The sequence below is a fragment of the Bubalus bubalis genome, chromosome 6 (genome assembly GCF_019923935.1).
Source record: "Bubalus bubalis isolate 160015118507 breed Murrah chromosome 6, NDDB_SH_1, whole genome shotgun sequence".
In the NCBI taxonomy this organism is placed as follows: domain Eukaryota; kingdom Metazoa; phylum Chordata; class Mammalia; order Artiodactyla; family Bovidae; genus Bubalus; species Bubalus bubalis.
Window position 1 is genome coordinate 12,546,052 of NC_059162.1, and position 22,563 is coordinate 12,568,614.

General features: G+C 40.8%; 1 protein-coding gene across 2 annotated transcripts in view; it reads left to right on the plus strand.

Annotated features, from left to right (window-relative positions):
- Positions 1 to 799: 799 nt before the first annotated feature.
- The window catches only part of FCRL1 (Fc receptor like 1), a 28,599-nt gene continuing 6,835 nt past the window's right edge, over positions 800 to 22,563 (plus strand). The window contains exons 1-4 of one of the 2 annotated variants that reach the window (XM_006050593.3): positions 800 to 931; positions 17,125 to 17,145; positions 19,795 to 20,064; positions 22,225 to 22,512. In XM_006050593.3, the coding sequence (XP_006050655.1) occupies positions 901 to 931; positions 17,125 to 17,145; positions 19,795 to 20,064; positions 22,225 to 22,512 (610 nt within the window). In that variant the 5' untranslated portion in view covers positions 800 to 900. The remainder of the gene's footprint in view (positions 932 to 17,124; positions 17,146 to 19,794; positions 20,065 to 22,224; positions 22,513 to 22,563) is intronic. The other variant, XM_006050594.3, reaches the window with a different exon arrangement.

Consider the following 22,563-nt stretch of genomic DNA (forward strand, 5'->3'; position numbering starts at 1 on the left):
CAAGAAATGTTGAAAATTAAGATGGCTTATTCCCTTCTAATGCACAGTCTGAGTTACATACAGTCTTCAAGTGTGGAGAACTGGTAGCCCCAAGGTGCTAAAGGAAGAAATGGGAGAGATTACAAATATCCTAATTTTGGGAGAGGGGAGGAACAATATTACAAATGCCAGGGTTAGTGATAATGGTGAACTTACCTCAAATGCCCAGAAGATAATTTGCTTATGCATAGTTCCTGTATTTCACTTATAAATGTTTCTTAGTTTGCAATTTCCCATGATTTTATTTTTCAGTTGTTTTCATGCCCAGTTGTTGATTTTATGTTTCAATCAACACATGATGATTGTTCATCATGTGCAACGACTGTCACACATTACCCACAACCTGGGTGACAGCCCATTCGTCCCTGCTTTAGTGACACTTGTATGTGTAGGGTGACTACAGTTGAGGCTGCTGCAAGGCAAAAGGATGTGCTGATTAGATATGGTTGAGAAGACACACTTACCAAAGGTGACAAACATGCCATTTGAATTTCAGCAGGACCACTGCCTGATGAGATGCCCATTAGTCAGAATCTGCTTTGGGAAATTTACTTTAAGCTACCTGAGTTCTTAAAGAAGGTGCTGATGTATTAATATGCACTGTCTTCAAAATTTGGAAATAGAACCAAACTATAAACAGGAGTGTATTTAATCTTCTTGACCTCCAGAGCAGACGAAATAGAGTGGCTCTCAGGAGACTCTTGTTCCTTCTATTTCTGTACATGTGTGCTTCCGATCATGTGACTTCTGATCCTGACTTCCTCAAACTTCTGACAAGCCACAGCCTCTTGACTCTAAGATGAATTCTTTTTTGATGAGAGAGTACCTTCTGTTCCATGTCCACTCCCCAACCTGGTCCTCATGTTGCTGAGGCTTCTGCTGTTGATCTGTGGTGAGTAGGACAACTCAGAGAAGGGTATGGGATTCTATCCCCTAGCACCCTGCCTTCTGAAGATTTGGGGTTTCTCAGGACTGAGTTTCTGCCCAGTGATAGGTGTGCTCAGATCTTTACTCCCCACTGACGGCTCAGAGCTGGGCAGAAAGTCATAGATAATGGAGAGCCAGATTTTGGAAGAAAACTGTCTTTTTATTTTTTATCTCATAGCAAGTGTTCACTTTCTGTCTTTCTTTCCTCTATTGATTCTCACTTTGTTCTTGATGGTTTTGATAGCCACAAAGATAATTCATACAACAAATTGGCCTCTTAGTCCCTTTCCCTTCTTACCGTTAAAATGATTTCCCTATTTTCTTCCTTGTGTTGTGTGTTAGTCACTCAGTTGTCTCTGACTCTGCAATCCCATGGACTGTAGCCTGCTAGGCTCCTCTGTCCATGGAATTCTTTCTCTGGGCAAGAATACTGGAGTGGGTAATTATTCCCTTCTCCAGGGGATCTTCCTGATCCAAGAATCACCTGGGTCTCCCACATTGCAGGGAGATTCTTTACTATCTGATCCATCAGGGAAGCCCACATCCTTCCTTGGCTTCCCCTATTTCTACCATCAAACCCCAAAACTTGTGATTACCAACAACTGTCCCACTTCCAAAGTCTTTGATTTCAGCATCCACCTTCCCATCCAATTACAGCATATTTCCAGCTCACTTTGTCTAATGCTCCATATTCAACGTGCCTTCCACTCCCCAGTCTTACTTTTCCATTGTAAATTAGTACATTCTGTGTCCTCACTTCTCAGATTTCATCACAATACTCTCGGATACATAATCACCTCTCTTACCCATAGTGCTCTTCTGACTAACATTCTTTTCTGCATGCTTTACACCTGTGCCTGAGCAACTGAATGTGACCCAAAACAAAAGGCACAATCCTGCTGCCTTTCTTTTTTTCTAAACATAGTACACCAATCTTAGGTGGCTATCAGAGGTGCCACACAATCCTCCTATTCTTTTGGAATCAAAGCTCTTCCATTCTTGATGACCACTTCCTCATACTCCCTTCTTTCTCCTCAAACTTTTCTCTTGTTGCTCTTAATTTAGAACACTGAGGAAAACAAAGCAATCAAAAGGAAATTTCTTCATCTTCCCACTGCTGTATCTATCAACCTGCCCACCTCTGTATTTACATACTGTGCCTTTTCTCCCACTATTATGGATATATTTTCCCTCATCCTATTGAAGGTAGGACTCTCCACTTGGCATTGAGCCCAGACTCCCTGGCTCCATCATCAAAATGTTTCTCCATCCTGGGCTCTTCCTATAAATATACAAATATGTTATAATATCTTCTATTTTAAAATCATAGAAATGTGACCTCCATTTGCTTCACCATTCAATGTATCCCTTTATAGTTTTCAGTGAGTTGCTATCTTTACCTGGCATCCTCCCATACTTTCTTTTTAAAATTCGTTGTTAATTTTCTTTGTAGTAAGATTCACTTCTTGATGCTCTTTGATTTTTTTTATAATCAAAACTTTTTAAATTTTTAAAATTAATTAATTAATTTATTTTACTTTACAATATTGTATTGGTTTTGCCATACATTGACTTGAATCTGCCATGAGTGTACATGTGTTCCCCATCCTGAACCCCCCTTCCACTTCCCTCCCAATCCCATCATTCTGGGTCATCCCAGTGCACCAGCCCCAAACACCCTGTATCATGCATCAAACTTGGACTGGTGATTCGTTTCACATATGATATTTTACATGTTTCAATGCCATTCTCCCATATTATCCCACCCTTGCCCTCTCCCACAGAGTCCAAAAGACTGTTCAATACATCTGTGTCTCTTTTGCTGTCTCGTATCCAGGGTTATCGTTACCTTCTTTCTAAATTCCACATATATGTGTTCCGTTCCATTCAGTTCATTTCAGTCGCTCTGTCGTGTCTGACTCTTTGCAAACCCATGAATTGCAACACGCCAGGCCTCCCTGTCCATCACCATCTCCCGGAGTTCACTCAAACTAATGTCCATCAAGTCGGTGATGCCATCCAGCCATCTCATCCTCTGTGGTCCCCTTCTCCTCCTGCCCCCAATCCTTCCCAGCATGAGTCTTTTCCAATGAGTCAACTCTTCGCATGAGGTGGCCAAAGTACTGGAGTGTCAGTTTTAGCATCAGTCCTTCCAAAGAACACCCAGGACTGATCTCCTTTAGAATGGACTGGTTAGATCGCCTTGCAGTCCAAGGGACTCTCAAGAGTCTTCTCCAACATCACAGTTCAAAAGCATCAATTCTTCAGCGCTCAGCTTTCTTCACAGTCCAACTCTCACATCCATACATGACCACTGGAAAAACCATAGCCTTGATTAGACGAAACTTTGTTGGCAAAGTAATGTCTCTGCTTTTTAATATGCTATCTAGGTTGGTCATAACTTTCCTTCCAAGGAGTAAGCGTCTTAATTTCATGGCTGCAGTCACCATCTGCAGTGATTTTGGAGCCCCCAAAAATAAAGTCTGACACTGTTTCCACTGTTTCCCTATCTAATTGCCATGAAGTGATGGGACCAGATGCCATGATTTTCATTTTCTGAATGTTGAGCTTTAAGCCAACTTTTTCACTCTCCTCTTTCACTTTCATCAAGAGGCTTTTTAGTTCCTCTTCACTTTCTGCCATAAGGGTGGTGTCATCTGCATATCTTATAGTATACTGTATTGGTGTTTTTCTTTCTGACTTACTTCACTCTGTATAATAGGCTCCAGTTTCATCCACCTCATTAGAACTGATTCAAATGTATTCTTTTTAATGGCTGAGTAATATTCCATTGTGTATATGTACCACTGCTTTCTTATTCATTCATCTGCTGATGGACATCTAGGTTGCTTCCATGTCCTGGCTATTATAAACAGTGCTGTGATGAACATTGGAGTAAACGTGTCTCTTTTGATTCTGGTTTCCTCAGTGTGTATGCCCAGCAGTGGGATTGCTGGGTCATAAGGCAGTTCTATTTCCAGTTTTTTTTTTTTTTTTTTTTTTTTTTTTTAAGGAATCTCCACACTGTTCTCCATAGGGGCTGTACTAGTTGGTGCATTCCCACTGTGTAAGAGGGTTCCCTTTTCTCCATACCCTCTCCAGCACTTATTGCTTGTAGACTTTTGGATCCCAGCCATTCTGACTGGCGTGAGATGGTACCTCATTGTGGTTTTGATCTGCATTTCTCTGATCATGAGTGATGTTGAACATCTTTTCATGTGTTTGTTAGCTATCTGTATGTCTTCTTTGGAGAAATGTCTGTTTATTTCTTTGGTCCATTTTTTGATTGGGTCGTTTATTTTTCTGGAATTGAGCTGCAGGAATTGCTTGTATATTTTTTCAGATTAAGTCCTTGTCCATTGCTTCATTTGCTATTAATTTCTCCCATTCTGAAGGCTGTCTTTTCACGTTGCTTAGAGTTTCCTTTGTTGTGCAGAAGATTTTAATTTTAATAGGTCCCATTTGTTTACTTTTGCTTTTATTCTAATATTCTGGGAGGTGGGTCATAGAGGATCCTGCTGTGGTTTATGTCAGAGAGTGTTTTGCCTATGTTTTCCTCTAGGAGTTTAATACTTTTTGGTCTTAAGTTTAGATCTTTAATCCATTTTGAGTTTATTTTTGTGTATGGTGTTAGAAAGTGTTCTAGTTTCATTCTTTTACAAGTGGTTGACCAGTTTTCCCAGCACCACTGGTTAAAGAGATTGTCTTTTCTCCATTGTATATTCTTGCCTCCTTTGTCAAAGATAAGGTGTCTATAGGTGTGTGGATTTATCTCTGGGCTTTCTATTTTGTTGCATTGATCTATATTTCTGTCTTTGTGCCAGTACCATACTGTCTTGATGACTATGTCTTTGTAGTAGAGACTGAAGTCAGGCAGGTTGATTCCTCCAGTTCCATTCTTCTTTCTCAAGATAGCTTTGGCCATTTGAGTTTTTTTATATTTCCATACAAATTGTGAAATTATTTGTTCTAGCTCTGTGAAAAATACAGTTGGTAGCTTGATAGGGAGTGCATTGAATCTATAGATTGCTTTGGGTAGTATACTCATTTTCACTATATTGATTCTTCTGATCCATGAACATGGTATATTTCTCCATCTATTAGTGTCCTCTTTGATTTCTTTCACCAGTGTTTTATAGTTTTCTATAAATAGGTCTTTTGTTTCTTTAGGTAGATATATTCCTAAGTATTTTATTTTTTCATTGCAATGGTGAATGGCATTGTTTCCTTAATTTCTCTTTCTGTTTTCTCATTGTTAGTGTATGGGAATTCAAGGGATTTCTGTGTGTTGATTTTATATCCTGCAACTTTACTGTATTCATTGATTAGCTCTAGTAATTTTCTGGTGGAGTCTTTAGGGTTTTCTCTGTAGAGGATCATATCATCTGCAAACAGTGAGAGTTTTATTTCTTTTCCAATTTGGATTCCTTTTATTTCTTTTTCTGCTCTGATTGCTGTGGCCAAAACTTCCAAAACTATGTTAAATAGTAGTGGTGAGAGTGGCCACCCTTGTCTTGTCCTGTTTTTAGGGGAAATGCTTTCAATTTTTCACCATTGAGGATAATGTTTGCTGTGGGTTTATCATATATAGTTTTTATTATGTTGAGGTATATTCCTTCTATTTCTGCTTTCTGGAGGGTTTTTTTTTTTTTCATCATAAATGGATGTTGAATTTTGCCAAAGTATTTCTCTGCATCTATTGAGATAATCATATGGTTTTTATTTTTCAATTAGTTAGAGTGGTGTATTACATTGATTTATTTGCAGATATTGAAGAATCCTTGCATCTCTGGGATAAAGCCCACTTGGTCATGATGTATGATCTTTTTAATATGTTGTTGGATTCTGTTTGCTAGAATTTTGTTAAGGATTTTTGCATCTATGTTCATCAGTGATATTGGCCTGTAGTTTTCTTTTTTTCTGGCATCTTTGTCAGGTTTTGGTATTAGGGTGATGGTGGCCTCATAGAATGAGTTTGGAAGTTTACCTTCCTCTGCAATTTTCTGGAAGAGTTTGAGTAAGATAGGTGCTAGTTCTTCTCTGAATTTTTGGTAGAATTCAGCTGTGAAGCCGTCTGGTCCTGGGCTTTTGTTTGTTGGAAGATTTCTGATTACAGTTTCAATTTCTGTGCTTGTGATGGGTCTGTTAAGATTTTCTATTTCTTCCTGGTTCAGTTTTGGAAAGTTGTACTTTTCTAAGAATTTGTCAATTTCTTCCAAGTTGTCCATTTTATTTGCATATATTGCTGATAATAGTCTCTTATGATCCTTTGTATTTCTGTGTTGTCTGTTGTGATCTCTCCATTTTCATTTCTATTTTTGTTGATTTAATTTTTCTCCCTTTGTTTCCTGATGAGTCTGGCTAATGGTTTGTCAATTTTATTTATCTTCTCAAAGAACCAGCTTTTGGTTTTGTTGATTTTTGCTATGGTCTCTTTCATTTCTTTTACATTTATTTTTGCCCTAATTTTTAAGATTTCTTTCCTTCTACTAACCCTGGGGTTCTTCATTTCTTCCTTTTCTAGTTGCTTTAGGTGTAGAGTTAGGTTATTTATTTGACTTTTTTCTTTTTTCTTGAGATAAGCCTGTATTGCTATGAACCTTCCCCTTAGTACTACTTTTACAGTGTCCCATAGGTTTTGGGTTGTTGTGTTTTCATTTTCATTCGTTTCTATGCATATTTTGATTTCCTCTGTGATTTGTTGGTTATTCAGCAGCGTGTTGTTCAGCAGCCATATGTTGGGATTTTTAATAATCTTTCTCCTGTAATGACATCTAATCTTACTGCATTGTGGTCAGAAAAGATGATTGGAATTATTTTAATTTTTTGAATTTACCAAGGCTAGGTTTATGGCCCAGGATGTGATCTATCTTGGAGAAGGTTCCATGTGTGCTTGAGAAAAACGTGAAGTTCATTGTTTTGGGGTGAAATGTCCTTAGATATCAATTAGGTCTAACCGGTCTATTGTATCATTTAAAGTTTGTGTTTCCTTGTTAAATTTCTGTTTAGTTGATCTATCCATAGGTGTGAGTGGGGTATTAAAGTCTCCCACTATTATTGTGTTATTGTTAATTTCCCCTTTCATACTTGTTAGCATTTGTCTTACATATTGTGGTGCTCCTATGTTGGGTGCATATGTATTTATGATTGTTATATCTTCTTCTTGGATTGATCCTTTGATCATTATGTAGTGTCCATCTTTGTTTCTTTTCACAGCCTTTGTTTTAAAGTCTATATTATCTGATACGAGTATTGCTACTCCTGCTTTCTTTTGGTCTCTATTTGCATGGAATATCTTTTTCCAGCCCTTCACTTTCAGTCTGTATGTGTCCCTTGTTTCGAGGTGAGTCTCTTGTAGACAACACATATAGGGGTCTTGTTTTTGTATCCATTCAGCCAGTCTTTGTCTTTTGGTTGGGGCATTCAACCCATTTACATTTAAGGTAATTATTGATAAATATGATCCTGTTGCCATTTACTTTATTGTTTTGAGTTCGAGTTTATACACCCTTTCTGTGCTTCCTGTCTAAAGAAGATCCTTTAGCATTTGTTGGAGAGCTGGTTTGGTGGTGCCAAATTCTCTTAGCTTTTGCTTGTCTGTAAAGCTTTTGATTTCCCCTTCATATTTGAATGAGATCCTTGCTGGGTACAGTAATCTGGGCTGTAGGTTATTTTCTTTCATCACTTTAAGTATTTCCTGCCATTCCCTTCTGGCCTGAGGAGTTTCTATTGAAAGATCAGCTGTTATCCTTATGGGAATCCCCTTGTGAGTTATTTATTGTTTTTCCCTTGCTGCTTTTAATATTTGTTCTTTGTGTTTGATCTTTGTTAATTTGATTAATATGTGTCTTGTGGTGTTTTGCCTTGGGTTTATCCTGTTTGGGACTCTCTGAGTTTCTTGGACTTGGGTGACTATTTCCTTCCCCATTTTAGGGAAGTTTTCAACTATTATTTCCTCAAGTATCTTCTCATGGTCTTTCTTTTTGTCTTCTTCTTCTGGGACTCCTTTGATTTGAATGTTGGGGTGTTTAACATTGCCCCAGAGGTCTCTGAGGTTGTCCTCATTTCTTTTAATTCTTTTTTCTTTTATCATTTCTGTTTCATTTATTATTCTATCTTCTACCTCACTTATCCTATCTTCTGCCTATGTTATCCTACTGTTGGTTCCCTCCAGAGTGTTTTTGATCTCATTTATTGCATTATTCATTATATATTGACTCTTTTTTATTTCTTCTAGGTCTTTGTTAAACCTTTCTTGAATCTTCTCGATCCTTGTCTCCAGACTATTTATCTCTAATTCCAATTTGTTTTCAAGATTTTGGATCATTTTCACTATCATTATTTGGAATTGTTTATCAGGTAGATTCCCCATCTCTTCCTCTTTTGTTTGGTTTGGTGGGCATTTATCCTGTTCCTTTACCTGCTGGGTATTTCTCTGCCTTTTCATCTTGTTTATATTGCTGTGTTTGGGGTGGCCTTTCTGTATTCTGGCAGTTGGTGGTTCCTCTATTGTGGAGGTTCCTTGCTGTGAGGGGGAGGGTGTTGGACTGGTGGCTTGTCAAGGTTTTCTGGTTAGGGAAGCTTGTGTCGGTGTTCTGGTGGGTGGGGCTGGATTTCTTCTTTCTGGAGTGCAATGAAATGCCCAGTAATAAGTTTTGAGATGTCAATGGGTTTAGTATGACTGGTCAGCCTGTATATTGAGGTTCAGGATTATGTTCCTGGAGAATTTGCATGGTATGTCTTGCTCTGGAGCTTGGGTAGTGCTTGGTTTCAGTGTAGTTATGGAGGCATTTGATGAGCTCCTATTGATTAATGTTCCCTGGAGTCAGGAGTTCTCTGGTGTTCTCAGGATTTGGACTTAAGCCTCCTGCCTCTGGTTTTCAGTCTTATTCTTACAGTAGCCTCAAGACTTCTCCATCTATACAGCACTGATGATAAAACATCTAGGTTAATGATGTATAAAGTTTTGCCACAGTGAGGGACATCCGGAGAGGTACACAGAGTTACATGGAGAAGAGAAGAGGGAGGAGGGAGATAGAGGTGACCAGAAGGAGGAGAGGGGGAATCAAGGGGGAGAGAGCAAGCTAGCCAGTAATCACTTCCCTATGTGCTCTCCACAGTCTGGATCCCTCAGAGATGTTCATGGAGTTACAGAGAAGAGAAGAGGGAGGAAGGAGACAGAGGTGGCCAGGAGGATAAAGGGGGGAGTCAAAAGGAGAGAGACAGATCCAGCCAGTAATCAGTTCCCTAAGTGTTCTCCACAGCCTGGAACACACAAAGAGATTCACCCCATTGGATAGAGAAGAAAAGGTGGAGGAGGGAGATAGAGGTGACCTGGTAGAGAAAAAGGAGAGTCAAAAGGGGGAGAGAGCAATCAGGCCAGTGATCTCGTTCCCAAGTAAAACTGGGTACTAAAGATTGGGTTTTTAAAGGTACAAAGTTGATAACAAATACCAAAAAGCAAAGATTAAAAATCTTGAGTAGAGGTTAGATTCTCAAAAATACAATATTAAAAAATACAAAACCAAAAACCAAACAAAGAAAACACAAAGTCACAGAAATTATATATATATATATATATATATACATATGTATATATATGAAGATTGCTTTAAAAATAGGATCTTTCTCTCTCTCTTTTTTTTTTTTTTGCAAGGTAATAGTAGGTTATAAAAATGAAAATTAAAGGAGTAATGGGGACTTAAAAATAAGAAAAAAATAAAATAAAAAATTCTTAATTTAAAAAATGATAATAGTTAAAATATATCTAAGACTTTCTCTGAAGCTGTTGCGGACAGTGTGGGGTCAGTTAATTTTCAGATAGTTCCTTGGTTCGGCTTGTACTTCTCATGGTCTATAGGCCCCTTCCTATGTAGTCAGTGCTAACTACAGGGTTTTAATCTACTGCACCTGTCACTTCCAAAGCGGTTCCCTCTGTTTATGTTAGCTTCTTCTGTTTGCTGGTCTCTTCAGTGTCTAATTTCAGCCCTGACACAAGGGGTGCGGTGGTAGTCACTTTTTTTTAGGCTTGCTTGTTCAGTCGTGCTTTGGGGAGGGAGGAACACTGCAAACAAATATCACTGGCGTGTGTTCACAGTGATTCTGCCACACTGGGTTTGCCCCCACTCACAGTGTGTGTGCTTTCCCAGTCTACACTGCTCAGACTCTAGGTTGCTCTGCTGGGAACTGTATGATGTGGGCCCTGGTTTGCATGCACTTCCCAGGTCGAAGCCGCTCAGGTTCAGGTTCTAGGGTACTCCACAAAGGTGCAGACTTGGTTGGGCCTGCGTTTTGTGCCCGTCCCAGGTCCGAGCAGCTCATGTGACCAGGTCCTTGGCACGTGTAGTTGCCCCAAGTTGAAGGCTGAGACTTATCCCCTTCCCCGTCCCAGCCACTCGATTTTCTGAGTGTACAACGGGCGTGCCTTCTCTCTTCTGGTAAGCTGATTCTGGCTGTGACCCTCTCAGCGGATGTCGACAGTCCAGAATCCCAAGAAGTCTTGGTTAGCAATGAAGTCTGCTTGCAGTTTGGTATATGATGCTTCTCTGGGACTGCAATTACCCCCTTCCGGCTCTGGCTGCCCTTGCCTGCCTGTCTCTGATTGGGGATGGGCCGGTCTGCAGCCGGATAGCTCTGCTCAGTCCTTTGTTCTGTGAGCGTGCCTGGCGGTGGTTAGGGCTTTTCATGGGATTGTGGGATAGCAATCACAGTCTGGGTTGCTATCTCAAGCTAGTTCCCTCAGATTTCCCTCAGGGCATTCAGGCCTGGTCCCTATCCTAAGCAATGCCGCTTGGTCCTCCCTGTCTCTCCCCTGCTTGCTAGTGGGGGATGCAAGCATCTGGGCTGTTGCACTGCTGGGAGTTGCTGTTGGGCACATAATCTATGGGTTTTAATTATTTATTTATTTTTCCTCCCTGTTATTTTGCCCTCTGAGATTCCAAGGCTCACCACAGACCCACAGGAGAGAGTGTTTCCTGGTGTTTGGAAACTTCCCTCTTTTTTAAGACTCCCTTCCCAGGGCGGATCTCTGTCCCTACCTCTTTTGTCTCTCTTTTTAACTTTTATATTTTGTCCTACCTCCTTTCGAAGACAACGGGCTGCTTTTCTGTGTACCTGATGTCCTCTGCCAGCATTCAGAAGTTGTTCTGTAGAATTTGCTCGGCGCTCAAATGTTCTTTTGATGAATTTGTAGGGGAGAAAGCGGTCTCCCTATCCTATTCGTCTGCCATCTTAGGACCGCCTCTCTGCACTTTGATTTTTGACAAAGGTTTGGAGTCATGTGACTATCACCACAATCAATGTACAGAACATTTCTATCATGTAAAAAATTCTCTCAAGTCCTCAATCCTTTTAGAGTGAACTCTTCCTAACCCTTGGATATTGTTAAACAGTTTTAGTCCTTATAGTTCTTCCTTATCCTTTCTTGATTCCACTTGAATCAATCTTTGCCTCTACCACTCCACTAAAACTGCTCTGATTAATATCATCAACCACCTCTATGTTGCTTCACCCAGGATTCAATTTTTATTTCTCATTTTATTCAACATCTCAGATCATAGTTGACCATTCCAACTTCTGGAAAATATTTTCCCACTTGGCTTCTTAATATTATATTCTGTTGGTTTTCTTTCTAACCTAATACTGGATGCTTTACTGATCTCAAAATGTTTGACTTTCCTAAGATTGGCATATAGACTTTTCTCCATCCATACTCATTTCCCCAAGTTATATACTTTAGTCATTTCATGCACCATTTTAAACATCTTTAAATTGTTACTTATCCAACTTTGATCTCACTTTTGAACACCTTGCATATATTCAACTGCTATCCAACTGTCTAATATGTATTTTAATCTCAACATGTCCAAATAGATCCTTTGATTTACATGAACCACCACCACCACCATGGAACTTAACCTATTTCTCCCTAGCATTCTACCATTTTTGTAAACATCACCACTGTTCTTCCTAGTAATTTCCTCAGTACAGTTCATTTCAGTTGCTCAGTTGTGTCCGACTCTTTGCAACCCCATGAATTGCAGCATGCCAGGCCTCCCTGTCCATCACCAACTCCCAGAGTTTACTTAAACTTATGTCCATTGAGTCGGTGATGCCTTCCAACCATCTCATCCTCTGTCGTCCCCTTCTCCTCCTGCCCCCAATCCCTCCCAGCATCAGAGTCTTTTCCAATGAGTCAACTTTTCGCATGAGGTGGCCAAAGTACTGGAGTTTCAGTTTTAGCATCAGTCCTTCCAAAGAACACCCAGGACTGATCTCCTTTAGAATGGACTGGTTAGATCACCTTGCAGTCCAAGGGACTCTCAAGAGTCTTCTCCAACATCACAGTTCAAAAGCATCAATTCTTCAGCGCTCAGCTTTCTTCACAGTCCAACTCTCACATCCATACATGACCACAGGAAAAACCATAGCCTTGACTAGACGAACCTTTGTTGGCAAAGTAATGTCTCTGCTTTTCAATATGCTATCTAGGTTGGTCATAACTTTCCTTCCAAGGAGTAAGCGTCTTAATTTCATGGCTGCAGTCACCATCTGCAGTGATTTTGGAGCCCCCCCAAAATAAAGTCTGACACTGTTTCCACTGTTTCCCCATCTATTGCCCATGAAGTGATGGGACAAGATGCCATGATCTTAGTTTTCTGAATGTTGAGCTTTGAGCCAACTTTTTCACTCTCCTCTTTCACTTTCATCAAGAGGCTTTTTAGTTCCCCTTCACTTTCTGCCATAAAGGTGGTGTCATCTGCATATCTGAGGTTTTGATATTTCTCCCGGCAATCTTGAATCCAGCTTGTGCTTCTTCCAGCCCAACATTTCTCATGATGTACTCTGCATAGAAGTTAAATAAGTAGGGTGACAATATACAGCCTTGACGTACTCCTTTTCTTATTGGGAGCCAGTCTGTTGTTCCATGTCCAGTTCTAACTGTTGCTTCCTGACCTGCATATAGGTTTCTCAAGAGGCAGGTCAGGTGGTCTGGTATTCCCATCTCTTTCAGAATTTTCCACAGTTTCTTGTGATCCACACCGTCAAAGGCTTTGGCATAGACAATAAAGCAGAAATAGATGTTTTTCTGGAACTCTTTTGCTTTTTAATGAGCCAGTGGATGCTGGAAATTTGATCTCTGGTTCCTCTGCCTTTTCTCAAACCAGCTTGAACATCTGGAAGTTCATGGTTCACGTATTGCTGAAGCCTGGCTTGTAGAATTTTGAGCATTACTTTACTAGCGTGTGAGATGAGTGCAATTGTGGGGCAGTTTGAGCATTCTTTGGCCTTGCCTTTCTTTGGGATTGGAATGAAAACTGACCTTTTTCCAGTCCCGTGGCCACTGCTGAGTTTTCCAAACTTGCTGGCATATAGAGTGCAGCACTTTCATAGCATCATCTTTCAAGATTTGAAATAGTTCAATTGGAAATTCCATCACCTCCACTAGCTTTGTTTGTAGTGATGCTTTCTAAGGCCCACTTGAGTTCACATTCCAGGATGTCTGGCTCTAGGTCCGCGATCACACCATCGTGATTATCTGGGTCGTGAAGATCTTTTTTGTACAGTTCTTCTGTGTATTCTTGCCATCTCTTCTTAATATCTTCTGCTTCTGTTAGGTCCATACCATTTCTGTCCTTTATTGTGCCCATCTTTGCATGAAATGTTCCCTTGGTATCTCTAATTTTCTTGAAGAGATCTTTTGTCTTTCCCATTCTGTTGTTTTCCTCTATTTCTTTGCACTGTTCTCTGAGGAAGGCTTTGTTATCTGTCCTTGCTATTCTTTGGTACTCTGCATTCAGATGCTTATATCTTTCCTTTTTTCGTTTGCTTTTCGCTTCTCTTCTTTTCACAGCTATTTGTAAGGCCTCCCCAGACAGCCATTTTGCTTTTTTGCATTTTCCATGGGGATGGTCTTGATCCCTGTCTCCTGTACAATGTCATGAACCTCCTTCCATAGTTCATCAGACACTCTATCTATCAGATCTAGGCCCTTAAATCTATTTCTCACTTCCACTGTATAATCATAAGGGATTCGATTTAGGTCATACCTGAATGGTCTAGTGGTTTTCCCTACTTTCTTCAATTTAAGTCTGAATTTGGCAATTAGGAGTTCATGATCTGAGCCACAGTCAGTTCCTGGTCTTGTTTTTGCTGCTTGTATAGAGCTTCTCCATCTTTGGCTGCCAAGAATATAATCAACCTGATTTCAGTGTTGATCATCTGGTGATGTCCATGTGTAGATTCTTCTCTTATGTTGTTGGAAGAGGGTGTTTGTTATGATCAGTGTGTTCTCTTGGCAAAACTCTATTAATCTTTGCCCTGCTTCATTCCGTATTGCAAGGCCAAATTTGCCTGTTACTCCAGGTGTTTCTTGACTTCCTACTTTTGCATTCCAGTCCCCTATAATGAAAAGGACATCTTTTTTGTGTGTTAGTTCTAAAAGGTCTTGTAGGTCTTCATAGAACCATTCAACTTCAGCTTCTTCAGCATTACTGGTTGGGGCATAGGCTTGGATTACTGTGATATTGAATCAGCTAGATACACTTAATTCCTTTTTCTTCTATACTTTATATTCAATCCACAAGTAATTCCTATTGATTCTACCTCCAAACTTATACTGAAATTTGTCCCCTTCACAGCCCAACCAGTACTGCCTAACCCAAGCCACCATCCTCATTCTTCCAGACTAAATTCCCACTGATTTTCATACTGTTTTTCTTGCAAGTCTGTAGTTTTGCTACAGTGGAAGAGTGATTTTACAAATGGATATCAAGTCAGAACTGTTCACGGTCCCGAATTACATCATGAACGAAATCGAAAGCTATGACCAAGTCCACCAAGCCTTCTGTGACCGGCCCTGGCTTACTTCTCACACAAAAATATCAACCACTCTCTCCCTCAACTAGACAGTTCCAGGTGCACCTGCCTTCTCATTCTGCCTTGGACAAGCTCATTTCCTCTCGAGGTCTTTTTGTTTACTGTTTCTCTGCCAGGACTGTTTTTTTCCCCCAATATTCAGAAGGTCTGCTGTCTAATTTCACTCATGTTTCTACTCAATTGACATCTATATAAATAGTCAAGACCATCCCAAGATACTCTGAAACTCATTTTTCTGTTTTATTTTTCATATAACACTGACCATTCTCTGAGATCATGTTGCATATTTATTTTTTTATTGAAGGATAATTGCTTTATAGAATTTTGTTGTTTCTGTCAAACTTCAACATTAATCAGCCCATATTTATTTTATAATTGAATCTCATCCACTATAATATAAATTTCTTAATGGAAAAGATTGTCATTCAAGGTCGCTCCTGCAACCTAAGTGCAATGTACAAGGCCTGACATACAGTAAGCACTCAAAATTATTTGTTGTATTGATGAGTAAATAAAACGCAATTTTTATGCTCAGTTCAGTTCAATTCAGTCGCTCAGTCGTGTCCGACTCTTTGCGACCCCATGAATCGCAGCACGCCAGGCCTCCCTGTCCATCACCAACTCCCAGAGTTCACTCAGACTCACGTCCATCGAGTCGGTGATGCCATCCAGCCATTTCATCCTCTGTCATCCCCTTCTCCTCCTGCCCCCAATACCCCGCAGCATCAGAGTCTTTTCCAATGAGTCAACTCTTCACATGAGGTGGCCAAAGTACTGGAGTTTCAGCTTGAGCATCATTCTTTCCAAAGAAATCCCAGGGCTGATCTCCTTCAGAATGGACTGGTTGGATCTCCTTGCAGTCCAAGGGACTCTCAAGTCTTCTCCAACACCACAGTTCAAAAGCATCAATTCTTGGGCGCTCAGGTTTCTTCACAGTCCAACTCTCACATGCATACATGACCACTGCAAAAACCATAGCCTTGACTAGATGGACCTTTTTTGGCAAAGTAATGTCTCTGCTTTTCAATATGATATCTAGGTTGGTCATAACTTTTCTTCCAAGGAGTAAGCGTCTTAATTTCATGGCTGCAGTCACCATCTGCAGTGGTTTTGGAGCCCAGAAAAATAAAGTCTGACACTGTTTCCATTGTTTCCCCATCTATTTCCCATGAAGTGATGGGACAAGATGCCATGATCTTCGTTTTCTGAATGTTGAGCTTTAAGCCAACGTCTTCACTCTCCTCTTTCACTTTCATCAAGAGGCTTTTTAGTTCCTCTTCACTTTCTGCCATAAGGATGGTGTCATCTGCATATCTGAGGTGATTGATATTTCTATGCTAGCCCTCATTGACTACCTTCTTGTACCTGAGGAACTAATTTTTCAAATAAACATTTAATCTAAAACTGTAAGCATCTCAGACTAAACTGGGCCAAAATAGATATTAATAGTGAAATAAAATTTACTGAATGCTAGATGAATTCCAGACATTCTTTTAAGCATTTCGTGGCTATCAACTCATTTAACCTTCACAGAACTCTGTGAGGTAGGTTTATTATTATCTCTATTTTACAGGAAACTAAAACACAGAGAGGTAAAATGTTTTTCCCAGAGTCACACAGCTCATAAGAGGAAGAGCCAGGATTCAAATCAACATCATCTAACTACAAAGCCTAGATTTACCCCAGAATTTTCCATTTTTAACCATATGCTATAATATTATGGTAAATTCTTGAGAGATAAGAGAATCTTTGGAGAAATCTGAATTCTTTCTCTGGACTTAACCCTCCTCTGCTCTGAAGTTGTCAAATAAAGGGGCATTATGTCTTACATATGACCCCATCCACTCTCCTTCCTGATGAGTCAGCAAGTCTTTAGAGCTGGGTCATCAGACTTTTGAGAGACGAGGTGAGGATGATGCACTTGAGGATGGAAGTCACTAAGTAGTTACAGAACAAAGACACCATCTCATAATCACAGATGAGAGAAACTATTGGAAATTTTGATCACAAAACAGAACTGTGTGTCATTTTGTAGGCAGGTGATTGAAGTGGAATAGGGGAAAAGGAATAGAGAGAAAGGAGAAAGGAAGCAAGGCAGGGAAGGGATAGAAAAATAAGTGATAAGGAGGGAAAAAGAGAAGGACAGAGAGAAAAAGGAGAGAGGAAGGGCACAAGGAAAGGAAGGTGAGCTATTGGGCAAATCCTCTGGGGAGTTAAACTTTAGGTATGTTTGGGATTTGCCACCCCATACTGACGGATCTCTGCTGAATTCTCTCCCAGCTCCACTCTGCGGATCAACCGGTGAGTCTCACTTCCTTTTCTTCTTCATGATCTGTGGGTGTCTTGTTACTTGAGCCAGTGCAAGAGGTCTGTGGATGGTTGTCTGGTATCCGGTATACAGATGACAGCAGCTCCCTTGGGCCCAGATTGCTTTTGTTTGCACCAGTCTCTGCACATGTCATGTATGTACTCAGCTGATAGAGCAGGTCTTGCTCTGATCTTCTTTAGACAGTCTTTTTTACTGGGACATCTCAGTTTAGGGAGGGTGATGCTGTTTGCACAAGGAAGTCAGGGAGTGCTGAAGACTGATATCACAAGAATCTCTGCTTTCTGCTCGAAGAGCTCCAAAGCCCCTGTGTATTCCCTAGTTGAGTTCACCACTAGAGGACTGAAGAAAATGCCAAAATCATACCTCCACAGAGAACAACATTATAGCCAATGCTCGAGGCACATACAAATTGTAGACTACTGCCTTCTTCCTATTTCCAGCCCTCCTCTGCAGCCATAACTGTTATCTCAGTGCGATTTCTCTCTCAGACTCTGGTTGATGCAAGCTTATTTCATTACTTTGCTCCCAATTCAGTCTTACTTTCACCAGGCAAGGAGGGAAGGAAATTTCCCCGCAGAAGAAATCTTCCACTAAAGTATGAAGCTGAAGTTCCAATACTTTGACCACCTGATGTGAACAGCTGACTCATTGGAAAAGACCCTGATGCTGGGAAAGATTGAAGGCATAAGGAGAAGAGGGTGACAGAGGATGAGATGGTTGGATGGCATCACCAATTCAATGGACGTGAACTTGGGCAAACTCCAGAAGATGATGAGGGACAGGGAAGCCTGGCATACTGCAGTCCATGGGATACAAACAGTTGGACTTGAGTTGGTGACTGAACAACAATAACAACAATATATTGAAGACTGCTCTCTTGTGCAGGTTTAAAAGAGGTTATCCTGCTACTCCAACACAGGCTTAATGTGCAACTAGGAAACAGGAATTCCATGACCAGAAATACTCAGTTACTCACCTGATGTTTGTCTAAGACTAACTCACACCTTGTGTTGATGCCATGATGCCTTGTGCCTGGCTCTACTTTTACTCCACAAGTGTGTGTGACTCATTTTAGCCTCAGTAGAAATTTAAAGTCACATCTAGGATAAAGAATCAAAGCTTTGGCCACCAGGAATTTGCCAGGTAGTCTCTGTGAATGAGAATTTTCTGAAACAAACTGAACTGCAAGACTGACCTTTGGACCTGTGCAAACTGCCCTGTCCAGTGTCCTACTCCATCTTTACCCCAGACCCATTCAAAAGAGTCGGTTACAGTTGCCTTTTTAAAATTCCCTTTCCTGCCCTGCTCCCAAGACTGTGTTGCTCCTCAGTCCTTTGGGGACTATAATTTTCCAAGGAGAGAAAATGACTAAATGCACAGGGTATTCCAGGCCTCAGCACAGGCAAACATTTTGGTACCATGAAACAGAAAGTTGCTCAGTCGTGACTGACTCTTTGTGACCCCATGGACTAGATAGTCCATGGAATTCTCCAGGCCAGAATACTGGAGAGGGTGGCCTATCCCTTCTCCAGTGGATCTTCCCAACCCAGCAATTGAACTGGGGTCTCCTGCATTGCAGGCGAATTCTTTACCAACAGAGCTATCACGGTACCACGGTTGAATTGAATTGTTAAAAGTCCAAGGGTAAAGCATTCCGATAGGAAGGCTTAGAGATTATAGACACTGGACCAGGAATCACCCCTCAGTGATCTACAACACCTAGCATTTTTACATGATAAGGAGACAAAGATGCTTTTCTTAGGGATATTCTTAAAACTTCTCGAAGAATAGAGTCTCTGAAGGTTGGATAAACAAATGCTATGAGCAAATGCTATCAGGGCTTTTGATATTTCATGAACTGCTGCAACTGGGATAGATAAGGACGTAAGATGAAAGCAGAATACAACTTTACTCATCTTTAATTCATCCAGAAAAGAGCCCCTATGGCCAAAAAAGGATACATGGCTTCTGTAGGGGGTTGTACAGAGGTCCCAGAGCAAGGAATCTGGGCCACATGGATGTGTGGGTGCAGACTATTTCTTGGCAAGTGCATGCTTATTCCTTCCATTAGGAATAGCAATAAAAGGGGCAGGAAAAAATACTTAAAAAATCAAGTTCATCTGAGTATTTCCCAAACTGACTGATCTTCCATGTGTCATATTCTACCTCTAAAAGAGATAATGTGGGTCTGAGACATCAGGGAAAGAGGAACAGAAGAAAATGACAAGTACGGCTTATCACAAGCATAAATGAAATATATTTCCCTAAAACTTCGAGCTTCACCTTCTCCAATGCCAACTCTAGTGTCAGTCATCCATATCCCTGCATTGTCTCCAAAAGTATTTTCAGTTCATGGATAGAAACGTCAAAAAGTAAGAGCCAGATCAAAGGGAACAGTTTGCCTTGTGGAAGGAAGTGGCACTGTGTAGGGGCAGGATGTGAACAGTTGTGTGTGAGCAGTTGGAAGCCCATGGGCCATGTCCAGGTGGGGTGGTAATGTGAGAAGTGATCTGTGTGTCCAATGAGCTGGTTCTCTGAGTCTTGCTGAGAACACAAAGTGCCTCTGATCAGGATCTCTGAGCTCCATTGCCCTAGAATATGTGTTTATTTCTTCCCTCTAGAACTGTTTCTGATAGTCAGCCCCTCTCGGCCCATAGAGGGGAACACAATGACCCTGACTTGTAAGACCCAGCCCCCTCCACAGAAGTTGGATGCCAAGCTCCAGTTCCTCTTCTACAAAGATGGTCGAGCCCTAGGGCCGGCCTTGGATAACCTCCCAGAATTCCGGATTCCTGTCGTGCGGAAGGAAGACTCAGGGTCCTACTGGTGTCAAGCAAAGATAACATCTATCAAAACCAAATTGAGCCGAAGAGTCCAGATAGAAGTTCACAGTGAGTGCCAGTGGGGACCTCTGCTGGGGTGGGCCGAGACGGGCAGAGACATGAGTCTGGTCTTCCCTGACTATTGTGTTCTGCTCCTGCATGCATGAATGCTGTTTGAGGCAGGCACCTAAACTTCTCTTTATCAGAGTCATTAAAAAAATTGTTTTTTTCAGTTGATAATTTCTTAAACTTTTGGCTACATCCCACAGCATGTGGTGCCTTAGCTCCCCAACAAAGGATTGAACTCATGCCCTCTGCACTGAAAGGCAGAGTATTAACCACTGGACCCCCAGGGACGTCTCTTTAACTTTTTTAAATAACAGTTTTATTGAGATATAATTCACATAGTGCAAAATCCACCCATTTGAAGTGCACAATTAATTTTTAGGACATTCATAGTTAGGCAGCCTTCACCACGATCAACTTTAAACCATTTCCATCATCCCCAAAACAAATCCCTTATCCATTATCAGTCAGTCCCCATTTCCCCCTCCTCTCTCCCTAGCTCTATGCAGCCACCCATGTACTTTCTATATCCATGGATTTTCCTATTCTGAACATGTCATATAAATGGAGTCATATAGCATGTTGTCCTTTGTCACTGGCTACTTTCACTTAGGCAATATTTTCAAGATTCCTTGATGTTTAGATGTATCAATATTTCATTCCCTTTTATAGCTGAATAACATTTCATCATATGAATATACTGCATTTTATTTATCAATTTATCAGTTGATGGACATTTGGGCCATTTCCACTTTTGACTATTATGGATAATCTGCACAAATTTTTGTATAGGTATATGCTTTCAGTTCTCTTAGGTGTAGAACTAGGAGTTGAAGTGCTGGGTTATATGGTAACCAAACTGCCAGACTGACTTCCAAAGTGGCTGAATCATTCACTCCACCAGAACTATATGAGAATCTTAATTTTTCCACATCATAAAGGATATTTTAATAGATGACACCATAAATGTCAAAGTGAGGCATGTGAAGTTACGGTATCTCTTAATTTACTGGCAATAAACTCAAATAACTTTCAACTTTTAAGATTTGATTGATTCAACCTAAAAAATATAGTATTTAAAATAGATGTTTAGAAAACATCTTAATATTTATTTTATCAGAGTTCTTAAGCAGTCTTCCCTTATTCCTGCTATTCCTGTTTAAGCAAACAAAAGAATGTTTAGAAAGACCTTACTGTATTTCATCATTGTGCTGGAGGGTGTGGAGGAGAAAGCTGCATAATACATAGTTCCTGACTGTGAGAAGCTGACACTCGGCTGGCATCCAAAACAACGAGGGTGGTCATGTTGTACAGGTTGACTATTGATAGAAACTGTAGAGAAGGGATAAATCTGACTGAGGTGGTAAAAGGAGGCTTTGAAAAATGGCTAAGGGGGAAAGGCTTATGGAAGAAAAGTTAAGGTCTGACTTTGAAAGATAAAAGGGAATTGAAGGTGTTTTGTGGTTCTGAACCATGTTTATCCCATATCAGGGTTGACATTTCTGACATCCTCTCCCACTGTCAAACAAAGAGGTCTTCATGCTACCATAAGCAAATGTTAATACCTCCCAAAAGCTGAGCTTTCCCAAACTTGCTCAAAACTCAACACTGTGGACCTGGATCTCTACAAAAGCCACTGGATAGTTCATATGCCACAGGCCCTGTTCTAGTGCTTCCCACATGTTGTTTAATTAAACCCTGCAACTGTAGGAGGTAGCAACCATTATCATCTCCATTTTACAGGTGGAAAATTGAGTCTCAGAGAACTTAAGTAATTCAAACAAGCAAGCACACACAAGAAGAGTTGGATCCAACATTCCAACCCAGGCAGTTTGCTTTGTAACCTAGACTTTTAACCACTATACTACTGTGCCTTTAAAAATGGGAGTTTGAGAGATCAGGGTTCTGGTAATCACACCATTCTAGGCAGGGAGAAGACACTGCATCTTCCACAGGAATATTATGGTGTCTTTCTAACCCTGCCATCTTCAACCCAACCAGTGCCAATTCCAAATCAGCAGGACTCCTTACCTGTCCCTCATCCCACCTTTACATAAATTTTTGACTTGACCAGAGGCTTTTGCTTCCAGGACTGTCACAAGTACCCTGTCCCTGAAACCTTCCCTACTCAGGGCCTTCCTGTGTCATCTTGTATTCATGTAGGAGTCCCCATCGGTAACGTGAGTTTGGAGATACAACCTCCAGGTGGACACCTGATGGAGGGAGAGAAGCTGGTTCTTGTGTGTTTGGTCACTGGGGGCACAGGAGATATCATCTTCTTCTGGTTCAGAGGAGCCCGGGGTTTAAGTCTGAAAGAGAAGACCCAGCATTCACTGATGGCAACATTTGAGATCCCTGCAGTGAGAGAGAGTGACTCTGACCAGTATTACTGTGCAGCTGACAATGGCTATGGGCCCATCTTCAGTGAGCTGGTGATCATCACTGTCAGAAGTAAGTTCCACTGCCCTTCAGCTCAGCCAGTGTGTTCCTCTGGGGCACCCT